General features: G+C 43.8%; 1 protein-coding gene across 1 annotated transcript in view; it reads left to right on the forward strand.

Annotated features, from left to right (window-relative positions):
* The window catches only part of CITED1 (Cbp/p300 interacting transactivator with Glu/Asp rich carboxy-terminal domain 1), a 40,449-nt gene that overhangs the window by 7,824 nt on the left and 19,457 nt on the right, over positions 1–13,168 (forward strand). The window contains exon 2 of the mRNA XM_033944007.1: positions 9,601–9,700. Within this exon, the coding sequence (XP_033799898.1) occupies positions 9,601–9,700 (100 nt within the window). The remainder of the gene's footprint in view (positions 1–9,600; positions 9,701–13,168) is intronic.

A 13,168-nucleotide genomic window follows, 5' to 3' on the forward strand; every position in this document is an offset into this window, starting at 1 on the left:
GACTATGGACTTTTCCTCCAGGAACTTGTCCAAACCTTTCTTAAACCCAGCTACTCTATCTGCTCTTACCACAACCTCTGGCAATGCATTCCAGAGCTTAACTATTCTCTGAGTGAAAAAAATTTCCTCCTATTTGTTTTAAAAGTATATCCCAGTAACTTCATCAAGTGTTCCCTAGTCTATGTAATTTTCGACGGAGTGAAAAATCAATCCACTTGTACCAATCTACTTCTACCTGTCTACAGGATTTTGTAGACGTCAATCATATCTCCCCTCAGCCTTCTCTTTTCCAAGCTGAAGAGTGCTAACCATTTTAGTCTTTCTTCATACAAGAGGAGTTCCATCCCTTTTACCATCTTGGTCGCTCTTCTTTGAACCTTTTCTAGCACCACTATATCTTTCTTGAGATAAGGAGAACATAAGAATTGCCACTGCTGGGTCAGACCAGTGGTCCATCGTGCCCAGCAGTCCGCACATGCGGCGGCCCCCAAGTCAAAGGCCAGTGCTCTAAATGAGTCCAGCCTCACTTGTGTACGTTCCAGTTTAGCAGGCACTTGTGTACGTTCCAGTTTAGCAGGAACTTGTCCAACTTTGTCTTGAATCCCTGGAGGGTGTTTTCCCCTATAACAGCCTCCGGAAGAGCATTCCAGTTTGCTACCACTCTCTGGTTGAAGAACAACTTCCTTACGTTTGTACGGAATCTATCCCCTTTCAACTTTAGAGAGTGCCCTCTTGTTCTCTCTACCTTGAAGAGGTTGAACAATCTGTCTTTATCTGCTAAGTCTATTCCCTTCAGTATTTTGAATGTTTCGATCATGTCCCCTCTCAGTCTCCTCTTTTCAAGGGAGAAGAGGCCCAGTTTCTCCAATCTCTCACTGTATGGCAACTCCTCCAGCCCCTTAACCATTTTAGTCGCTCTTCTCTGGACCCTTTCGAGTAGTACTGTATCCTTCTTCATGTATGGTGACCAGTGCTGGGCGCACTATGGCCCGGTGCAGCAGCATGATTACCTTCTCCAATCTGTTCGTGATCCCCTTCTTTATCATTCCTAGCATTTTGTTCGCCCTTTTCACCGCTGCTGCACATTGCGCGGACGGCTTCATCGACTTGTTGATCAGAACTCCCAAGTGTTTTTCTTGGGAGGTCTCTCCAAGTACCGCCCCAGACATCCCGTATTCGTGCATGAGATTTTTGTTACTGGCATGCATCACTGTACACTTATCCAAGTTGAACCTCATTTGCCATGTCGATGCCCATTTCTCGAGCTTGATTATGTCACATTGCAGATCTTCGCAATCCCCTGTGTCTTCACTACTCTGAATAACTTCATATCGTCCGCAAATTTAATCAGAATTGAATGCAATAGTCCAGATGAGGTCCCACCATAGAGCAATACAGGGGCATTATAACATTAGTAGTCTTGTTAACCATCCCTTTTTTAATAATTCCTAGCATCCTGTTTGCTTTTTTGGATGCTGCTGCACATTGAACGGAAGGTTTTATCGTATTGTCTACGATGATACCCAGATCATTTTCTTGGGCACTAATCCTCATGGTAGACCCTAGCATCTGGTAACTGTGATTCAGGTTATTCTTCCCAATGTCCAGGAACACCCGCAAATTTTCAAAACCCACAAATGCAGTTTAGGAGCTGATCGAAGGCAGGAGAGGGCAGCTGGGGCGCTGGCGGGTGCAAAAATCATTCTCAGTATTTTCTGACCACCTCTTCCTGGAACTAAAGTCAGGCTACACCAATTAGGAGCTGCTTTGACACACCAGATAGCATGTAAAAGCAGCTCCTGATTGGCGTAACCTGACTTTAGTACCAGGAAGAGGCAGTCGGAAAATACTATGAATTACTGAGTCCGCGATTCGCAAACCACGAAGTCGCGGGGGTTTACTGTATTTGAAAATCTAATTACCCCTGTATTAAAAAGTCTATATTGGTTACCGATCGAACGGAGGATTTATTTTAAAGTATTATCTTTGGTGCACCAAACTTTGCATTGAACAGTACTATATTGGTTCCAGTATCTCTGGGAGATGTACAGACCCGGTAAAGCTCTGCAATCAGTTGATAATATGAAGTTAGTATGTCAATCAACTATGAATATAAGATATATATCTACAAAAATGAAAATGTGTATGATTGCTGGGGTGTTTTTGTGGAATGACTTATCCGGTCAAATAAGATTATGTGTGGAACATTCTATTTTTTTAAAAACTACTTACAACTAAGCTATTCATTGATACTTATCTATGATACGGTATGACAATTATTCCCTTGAAATTGTTCTGCTTTCCCTTTACTGTAGTTGATGAGTAATTGTTGCAAGTATTTTTAAGGGTATTTTTAAAATGTCATTAGCAATATGTAAGACGGTCTTGGATTACTGTGTTCCAGTGTATGTGTATTTTTATGTTTTTATGCATGTTATTATGGAAACAGCTGCTGAGATTTTTGACGGTATAAAATTTTTTAAAATAAATAATAAATAATTTTCCAAGGAAGGTCTCCAGCACTTTGACCTTGATTCAACAAAGTCCGCCTAAAGTTAGGCACTAATATCGGCACCAATTCTATACAATGTAGGCATCCATTATAGAATCTCGGTTAGCATCCTAACATTTAGGTGGCCCTAATTTATGCCAGGGTTTTTCTTTACCTAAAGTTAGCCCCCTCATCACACCCACATTTAGGCAGGCGCTTTGGGCTAGGTGCCTACTTTTTGTAGAATCAAGTTTTTCAAATTAGGTGTCTAACTTTATTTATTTATTTTTTTAAATAAATCTTTATTGATTTTTAAACTTTGACAATGCAATACAATTATCTGAACATAAATATTTCATAAAACACATTATTAAACATACAATTTATACTTAGAACAATCATTTTCTCCCCCTCTTACCAAATTACTACAATAAGACAAATTATGTAATTATAATATTATAATTAAGTATTTTAATAAACAAAATATCTTTCCCTCCCCCCTCCCTCTCCTGGATGTGTAAGGAATTCTACAAACCTAAAAAATAAATAAATAAATAAATACATTACAATTATTATGATGTTACAAATATAGTCAATGGACTCCACACTATTAAATGTACTGCTAAACCCCAAACACTCTGCATTCATTTTTTCATATTTATACATGGTACAAACATTTGTCCACCAAAACATGTAATTTAGTCTATCATATCTCTTCCAATTATGTGTAATCAATTGGATAGCTATTCACGTCATTATCATAAAAAATTGACTTTTATATTTATCCAAAGAAGGCTTGACATGTAAAAGCGTACCAAAGATTATGGCTTCATATGTTAGGGGAATTGCTGAATCAAGAATAAGATTAATTTGTCTCCAAATTGATTTCCAGAAATTAAGTATCAAAGGACAATAATATAACAGATGATTCAAAGTCCCTATATCATTATGACAATGCCAACATCTATTAGACCTGGAATTATCTAACTTTTGTAAACGAACTGGGGTCCAAAAAATCCTATACAATAAAAATAACCAAGTTTGTCTCATAGATGCTGACCTTGTACACTTCAACCTCCAAGACCAAATTTGTGGCCTAGGTGCCTAACTTTCAATTAGAAAGCCAAAGTAAAGCCAACTGTGAGGTGTTGAGCCCTAATATCGGCACCAATTAAACCTATTGATTAGATTAAGTTAAGCGTTGATATCAGTTCCTAACTAACCTAGGCAGACTTTATAGAATCAGGGCCTTTGTGCTTAGATGCCTCAGTGTAATACCAGCTTTGAATCCTGATAATTATCAATATAAAAGAGCCCTAGAAATAGGTTTAGTAGATCTGTAAAAAAAAAAAAAAAGAGTATATTTAAGCTTTGAAATCTAAATGCCTCTGGAGAATGCACAAAAGTTATAGAATTTCAACAAAAGCTACTTTTAACTTTTGCTTTGAAGCCGTGTGATGCTATAAGAGCAGAGCACTGAAGGGACCTTTATCTGCCCTGCAGCATCACGAGCCAATATCCCTGTGCAACCCTGAACTATGCCATTATCACTGATGATACAGAAATATACATTGGAGGGCCCAGCAGCAGTGCACACCCCTCTGGACTGGCACATATAGGAAGGAAGGATAATCACTCATTACATATAGAATACAAAGGGCTAGATTCACTAACCTGCCCGATCGTAACCGATCCGTGGACGATCTGGGCAGGTCCAATGGATTTAGTCCAATGGATTCAATATTCTAATGAGGGCGATTGGAGGAACGCCCCCATTCACCGACATGGATTGCTAGTGTGCGATTCTGACACATGCGCAGACCATCTGCTTTCCCTGTGTAGATGGTCTGCGCAAGCGTTCGTGTTCGTTTTTGCTGCGTTTTTTTGTTTTGGGGTTTTTTTGGGGGGGGGGGGGCCCCAACTCTCCTGCCTCTTCAACTTGTTGTCTAGAAGGGCGATCCCTGGCGGCAGCCTCGGCTAAAACTCCCCCTGTTCGAACTCAGGCTCCCTGTCGATCAAAAAGTTTGCAACAGTTTGCTTGGGATGAGCACCAGGCGCTCTCCATGCACAAGAGCCCCTTTCTCTATTGCTGCTGGGTTTCATGTGATGGGGATTGGATCGGAAGCTCGGCTAAAACTCACTGGCCCTGACTCTCCTGCTCACTGCCGCCTTCCCTGCAATGCGAGCCGCGTGTTTAAAGCGGGGCTGCACTGCGTAGCGCTTTAAACACGCGGGCTCGCACTGCAGGGAAGGAGGCAGAGAGCAGGAGAGTCGGGGCAGCAGAGATCAGTCTGGGTGGCAGAGAGCAGGGGGAGTTTGGGGCAGCGAGGCTGAAAGTCGGGGCTGAAAGGCAGGAGAAGGCAGAGAGCAGGGCGGCAATGGAGCTGGAGAATGGGAAAGGACGTTTGCGACTGGTCCCCAGCAGTCGCTTCTTCGGTTGATCGGCCAGCCCAATTGGTTTGCAAAATTTGGGTTGTGAACCGCATCACTGCCTACTTTGCATGCTGTTCCCCTCATTTGCAAGCGCAGATCGATTTGCTTTCTGAATCTAGCCCAAAGTCTGGGAAATGCAGCTTTCTCATCTGTGTATTAACATTATTCAGTAACATAGTAACATAGTAGATGACGGCAGATAAACACACAAATGGTCCATCCAGTCTGCCCGACCAATAATATTTGCTTAGATGTAGTTCACCCCTTTTCATTGGTAGATCAATGCAATGCAATTTACATTCTGGTAACTTCTACTCTTTTTTTGCTTTCTTCAAACCAACAAAACCCACAAAAGGTAGATCATATTGGAATTAGACTGCTACCAGCTCAGCACAGGTGAAAGGCAGTTTTGTGACCCTGGGCAAGTCACTAAATCTAATCTAATCTAATCCTTAGGTTTGTATACCGCATCATCTCCACGTTCGTAGAGCTTGACGCAGTTTACAGTAGGAGAAATAGGAAGGAACTACAACAGAGGGTTAGAGGTAGAAGTGTGAAGAAAATTTACAGGACTTGGGATGCCAAGATATAAGAGTTTCCTTGATTCCTAAGTTGGAGGGAGACTTACATTTTTTGAGAAAAGCCAGGTTTTCAGATGTTTGCAGAAAACTTGGAGAGAGCTCAAGTTCCGAAGAGGGGAGGTAAGGTTGTTCCAGAGCTCAGTGATTTTGAAGTGGAGGGAGGTCCCTAGCTTTCCTGTGTGGGAAATGCCTTTTAGCGAGGGGAAGGATAGTTTTAATTTGTGGGAGGATCTGGTGGTATTAGGGTTTGAGGAATTCCAAGAAAGAGGGATAAAGGGAGGGAGGATACCATATAGGATTTTGAAAATTAAACAGGTGCATTTATAGTGGACCCTGGCGATTATCGGAAGCCAGTGGAGCTTGGCCAGGAGCGGGGAGACATGGTCAAATTTACTTTTAGCGAAGATGAGCTTGGCCGCGGCATTCTGAATCCGTTGGAGTCTGTGGAGGTTTTTCTTAGTTAGGCTTAAGAGATAGAGTTGCAATAGTCCAATCTGGAGAGGATGATAGATTAGGTAGATTGTGAGCCCACCAGGACATTTAGGGAAAAATGCTTGAGTGCCTGCATGTGAAAATCACTTAGACCAGGGGTGTCAAAGTCCCTCCTTGAGGGCCGCAATCCAGTCGGGTTTTCAGGATTTTCCCAATGAATGCATGAGATCTGTTTGCATGCACTGCTTTCATTGTATGCTAATAGATCTCATGCATATTCATTGGGGAAATCCTGAAAACCTGACTGGATTGCGGCCCTCGAGGAGGGACTTTGACACCCCTGATTTAGACAGACTCCATTGATAGGCAGTATATAAATAACTTGGATCAAAGAGAAAGCAAAAATATAGGAGGAATTATTATCCATATATAGTAGAAAAAAGAAAAGAGAGCTAAGAATAAGACAGGGAGAAATCAACTGTTTCTCTGTGTATATGTATGTAATACTCATATTTCAACTTTAAACAGAACACTTAGGGGCTGAAGCATAAAGCCATGCATTTGGACTCTGCATTAAAATTCTGCTTCCCAATGCAGTAAGCAAAGTGAATGCAAATGATTTCTGCAAGAAAAAGGTGCAGTAAAATGGGGAAGGCATGCTGGATGCATGCAAAGGTCTGGGCTAGTGGCAGCTATCATGTGCTGCACAACATTTTATCAGCACCCAGAGTTGCATATGTGTATCTGTGCATGTGCTGGAATTTTGCATATACAATTTTGCAATACTATAGCATTCCAGTACATGTGTACATCTGTACATGAAAGTCAAAGTGCCAATATGCAATTTTTGCAAATACCAATTTTGTCAACACTGCAGCATTTTAGTGCACAAGAAAACTGTATTGGCACCTGGATTTGGATGTGTGTATCTATGCTTTTTTGCACATACAGGGGTCAATATTCAAAGGAACTTAACTGGCCAGAAACAACTCCTTGCTGGTTAAATTGCTTGTTCAGGGTTAACTGCTAATTTTCAGCAGCACTTACCCATTTAGCGCCTAAGTGGGGGCAGATTCGGTACTTGGCTGGTTAAGTGCTAGGATTCAGCAATTAACCAGAGTAATTGCATAGCATAGTTACTCACCTGGAGCAGAACCTGGCATGGACAGTCCAAAAAGAGTACTATCACTTTAAAAATCTTTGACTGCTCATACCATGTGCATGCTGGTGCTTTCCCACCCGACACTGGTTTGCAGGACCTGCAGTTCAGTAAGATAACTAAGAAGCCAACCAGGGGAGGTGGGAGGGTTGTGAGAATATATGCCTGCTATCCTTGGAGAGCAACTACTACAGGTGAGGAACTATGCTTTCTCTGAGGACAAGCACACATGTGGGAATCCCAAGCTGCCAGGGTCATGCCTCTGAAAAGAGAGTTATGTAGGGTTACCAGAGTTTCCCAAAGGAAAATCTGATCCCATGGCCACGCCCATTCCATCTGGGCCACGCCCCATTCCGCCCCCCAGCCCTACCCCAGATTGCATGTATAGATGCAACACGATGACATCACACATGTATGTGCATGTGTGCGCGTGACATCACCGCATTGCGTCCGTGCATGTGCGGATGCCTCCTCCTGATTCGATGTTGCAGGAAGCTTTCCAAAACCCGGAGAAAGTGCCAGGTTTTGAAAAGCCATCAGGATCCCCAGACATGTCCAGGGAAATCCGGACGTGTGGTAACCCTAGATTTATGGATAAGTACCATGAGCCTGGCAAAATCAAAAGGGTTGGAGGGAAGTTGGCATTTAATTAGAGAATACATTTTGTAGAACTGCTTAGCCAAACTGACTATCCCACCTGGAATGATTCTCCAAATAGTAGTGGGAAGGTGGACAAAGCTATGGGACCAGACGTGATCCATCTCAGGATATTGAGGGAGCTCCGAGAGGTTCTGGTGGGTCCTCTTAAAAATTTGTTCAGTAAGTCGGACTGTCTGGAGGCAACTCCCGGAAATTCAAAGTGTATCCAGAGGCAATCACGCCCAGGACCCATGCATCCGATGTGATGCGCTCCCAACAGGGGTAAAAGGCTCTGAGATGGGAAGGGGTGCCGATACCAGCGCGGAGGGGGCCCGCTCCCATCCGCGGAGACCGTCAAAAAGACAGGGAAGGCTTAGCCGCGGCCGGTGGCAGAGATTTTGGCAAAGCCCGGGGGTGCGACTGCTGACGCCTCGGGGCGGGCGCGAAAATGCCGGGTTGACTTCTGGGGGTACCTCCGGGAAGGAGCCCGATAGGGCCTCAAAGGAGTCAGCTTCGCTTTGGGCCTCATCAGGGAAGCAAAAGACCTCTCATGCTCCGAAAGGCGCTTAGTAGCGGCCTCGATGGAGTCATCGAATAGCTCGTTCCCAACGCAGGGCAGGTTGGCCAGGCGATCCTGGAAGTTAGGATCCATGTCAACCAGCCGGAGCCACGCCAACCGGCGCATGGCTACCGCAAAAGTGGAGACACAAGACAAGAACTCAAATGCATCATACGCTGCGTGAAACAGATGGAGGCGCAGCTGGGACAGAGCCTCGACCAGCTGCCCAAATGCAACCTGGCGGGAGGCGGGCAAGTCGGCCTGGAAGGCGGGCAGAGACCGAAACAGATACTTGAGATAGGATGTGAAAGTGAACGAAGAGCAAATGGGATGCCCATGTGAGATCCCTTAGAGGGTTAAGCCAAGTGAACCTGTCACCAGGAGTGGGATCCCTAGGATAGTAGACTTGGGGGTGGGTCAGTAGAGTGGGCAGACCTGATGGGCTATGGCCCTTATCTGCCGTCATCTTCTATGTTTCTATGTAAGTCTTTAGAGACGGGAGAAGTTCTGCGGCACTGGAGAAGAGCGGATGTGGTCCCTATTCACAAAAGTGGTTGTAGAGATGAAGCAGGAAACTACAGGCCGGTAAGCCTCAATTCAGTTATTGGGAAAATAATGGAAAGACAGTGATCATTGAAACTGGACTTGACTTTTAAAGCTAAGGTCTCTCCAGTTTGGCGGCAGGCTAACTACTGACATCTGTCTTGTCATAATTACCATGAAGCTATTACTCTGTCTTTGTTCTAGAAGTAGTTCAGGTCTAGTGTTCCCTCTTATAGTGACAAAGTATTCTGAAATGTCTTCACAATTGTTTAATTGCAAGTCGTGCAAACCCTGTTAAAGAAAAATACAGTAGGGACGTTTGCCGAAGAACAGAGAATCAGATAATGATGGCTTTCTATGAACTCATAGGATGAAGATCTGTGTAGATGGGAAATAGCTTTCTCCCAGGACATGTCAGGACAGCAGAGTAATACTGGCTACATATAATTAAGGAATGGGAAAAGTTCCCCCTTTAAAGTGATAGTGTATCCCTGAGGGCTGTACCCCAAGGATCACCATAAACAAATAATGAAGAAATTAATATATGCAGCTGTGCATGGCAAGACAGTGTGCAGGAAAAAGAAGATGCAGAACAGTTTGTGGGGAAAAAATAGCTTTAATTTTGCTCACCTGCAATTAAGTAATAAAATATGATCTAATGTACAGGAGGGTTGTGAATGACTTCAGATAATATCTAAAAAAGGGACAATTGTGTGGGACAAAAGCTTGAGAACTCCAACATCTTATTGCTGGTCCTTTGAAGGTATCACGGTCTATTCTAGCTCTGTAGCCCTGGGAATTATGTCTGATGACGGCAGCCAGCCAGTGAAAGGGGAAAGTCATAGAAGCACTGTGACTCTGGAGTGAGGGGAGGGGGAGGGGTGGGAATCTAAATAGAACCTCTGAGCTGGACGCTGGACATATCCTGCAGTTAGATACAGAATCAGGTTTTAGGACTACAGACCAATAGCGAGTAGGGATTTATTGATCTCAGGTGGGAACAAAATGCAGAAGTTCAGGTGTACTCATAAACCATTAAATTAGGGGGGGGGGGGAATTCCTTATAGTTTTGTACAAAATTAGATGAATCCGTGTTAGAATTACAACCCTGGCAGCTATAATTCATTCCATAAAATGTTATGACATAATAATCCAAGACCTAAGGCTTTGAGATTTCCGACCCCTAATTACATTTATTGGATTTTAACTTTAGAAAATGTGGAGAGTGACTGCAATAACTCTCAAATTTCAACAAGGAAACTCAGAACAAAATAAAGTGTTAAATGTATATATTCAGTGTACTTTATAAATTGTTTTAAGGGCAGATGTCATGAAAACATAGGTCAGTTCAAAAATGTTCTGTTTAAAACATCCAGGATTTTATTTTTAAAATTTCTATACCATCTAATTCCTACTAGGCCAGGGATGTCAAAGTCCCTCCTCAATGGCCGCAATCCAGTCAGATTTTCAGGATTTCCCCAATGAATATGCATGAGATCTATTTGCATGCTCTGCTTTCATTGTATGCTAATAGATTTCATGCATATTCATTGGGGAAATCCTGAAAACCCGACTGGATTGTGGCCCTCAAGGAGGAACTTTGACACCCCTGTATTAGGCGGTTTACAATACTGTATATCTACATACAGAATGAGAGTGATCGAATACAGCAGTGGCGTACCAAGGGGGACGATCCGCACCGGGTGCACGCTCCAAGGGGGTGCACAGCTGGCCGGATCTGGAACCTCCCGTGCTGCTCCAAATGGCACCTCGGCACGGCTGCCATACTTATAACAGAGCAGAGTTGGCAGCCGCACTTAAGTGAACGAAGGTCCCATGATGACTGTGCCGTCTACCGCCTCTGTTCCGGAAGAGGCAAGTGACGTCAGGGAGTGGAGGTGATGGTGTGGACCGGAAGCCGCAGTCATCGCGGGATCTTGCCGCAACTCCTAGCGTCTGCCGGCCCAGCCCCCGTGACGTCACTTACCTCTTCCATCCGGAGCAGAAGCAGTCATCGCAGAACCTTGCTGATTTGGGATGGAGAAAGAAAGGAGCATAGTAGGGTGATGAAGGGAGAGAAAGGAGGTCAGGGTGTTATGGAAGGGTGTGGATGGTGAGAATGGGGGATCAGGGTGGTATGGAAACATGGTGAAGGGTGAGAAAGGGGGTCAGGATGGTATGGAAGGGTGTGGAGGGTGAGAAGGGGGGTCAGGGTGGTATGGAATCATGGTGAAGGGTGAGAAAGGGGTCAGGGTGGTATGGAAGGGTGTGGAGGGTGAGAAAGGGAGTTAGGGTGGTATGGAAGCGTGGTGAAGGGAGAGAAAGAGGCAGATGCTGATGGAATTGCGGGGAAAGAGACATAAGGAGGAAGGATACTGCATGGAATTGGGTTGGAGGGAGAGAAAGGGGGCAGATGCTGATGGAAGTGGGGGGAAGGGAGAGGAGAGAGTGAAATGCCAGACCATGTGGGTGTGGGAGAGGGAAGGGAAGAAGAGGAGAGGAGAGATGCCGGACCATTGGAGGAGGGAAGGGAAGAAGATGGATGCCAGACTAATGGGGTGAAGGGAGACATGGAAGGGGGATGCATAAAGTTTCTAGAATGGGAATAGAAAGAGAGAAGATGCCATATAGAAGGGGCAGAGAGAGGGTAGACAGTGGATGAAAGGAAGAGAGTGACAAAAAGATGAGGAAAGCAGAAACCAGAGAAGACAAGGTAGAAAAAAATTCTATTTATTTTTTGCTTTAGATGAGATGCATTGCTGTTTCTGTGATGTTGCATTGTATGCAGAGTCCAGCTTCTTGGTGCTTCACTTTAACCTTTGTCTACGTATTTTTATTCTATCTCGCCATTTACAAAACTGTAAATGTGTTGGCATCTGAGCTGTTACCACCGTGGTTAAAAACCACAGTACAGTTTTGTAAAAGGGGGAGGGGTTAGTTTGTGATATGATAGAGACTTAGAAAATCACGAAGGGCATAGAGAAAGTGGAGAGGAACAGATTCTTCAAGCTTTCGAAAACTACAAGAACGAGAGGGCAATCGGAAAAATTAAAAGGGGACAGATTCAGAACCAATGCTAGGAAGTTCTTCACCTAACGGGTGGTGTACACCTGGAATGCACTTCCAGATGCCATGATAGAACAGGGTACGGTATTGGAGTTTAAGAAGGGATTGGACATTTTCCTGAAGGAAAAGGGGATAGAAGGGTACAGATAGAGGGTTACTATACAGGTCCTGGACCTGATGGGCTGCTGCGTGAGTGGACTGCTGGGCATGTTGGACCCCTGGTCTGACCCAGCAGAGGCACTGCTTATGTTCTTATGTTCATACTAGGCGAAGGTGTTTTCTGTGTCCTGTGTGTTCAAAAAGACATGGTTTTCTGTTAGGATTGACTGTGTAGGATTGATCTGTACTAGTCTGGCTTGTTTAATTTTACAATGGGTTTATTGATGTACTATTCACTGTGGTATGTAAGATGCTGCCTTTTCCTAGGTATTCATGTGTGGTGTGGATTGTTACTAAAAATCATGTTTTTCATTCCGATTGGGGGGGGGGAGAATGTAAAAAAAATGATGGGCCCGGTTGTCATATATGCTAGGTATGCCACTGGAATACAGTATGTCCTGGGAAATAAATCCAAGGCTTTCCTGTTCCACTGACTAGTTCCTGATCAAGGGACTTTTTCCTACTCATCTCCAAGTAGCAAAACAATTGTTTGGGCTCCTGAAATAATTAAATAAGTCCTCTCCAGCACAATGCCCTGATTCTCTGGGTCAGTGGTTCCCAACCCTGTCCTGGAGAACCATCAGCCAGTCAGGTTTTCAATATAGCCCTAATATGCATGGTGCAGATTTGCATGCCTGTCACCTCCATTATATGCAAATCTCTCTCATGCATATTCATTAGGGTTATCCCAAAAACCAACTGGCTGAAGGTCCTCCAGGACGGGCTTGGGAACCACTGCTCTGGGTGACCCTGAACACACCACTTTTCTAAACTGTTCTGCTCTGGCTTTGTGTTCAACAAAGCTATTATATAAAACTCAAATTATTAGATGTAAAGCAATCTGGCAATTTATAATCCCAGCTGAACTTTCTGGTTTAAAACTCATATTTTATTAGATTCTTGATATACTCCTTATATCAAAGCATGATGGTTGAATTATTTAATTTTGGCAAGCAACCAGAGGGTAACCTTTTGACATTTCTCTCAGATTTCACCTCCGAGATAACCGTGTTGCCTAATTTGCAGGTGGATCAAAGTGGACGGCACAAATGCAGTTCAAATGATTCTCAGGCATTAAGGCTACATTAATTGTTCTAGTTCTGTAT

This window comes from Geotrypetes seraphini, chromosome 5, assembly GCF_902459505.1.
Source record: "Geotrypetes seraphini chromosome 5, aGeoSer1.1, whole genome shotgun sequence".
Lineage (NCBI taxonomy): Eukaryota > Metazoa > Chordata > Amphibia > Gymnophiona > Dermophiidae > Geotrypetes > Geotrypetes seraphini.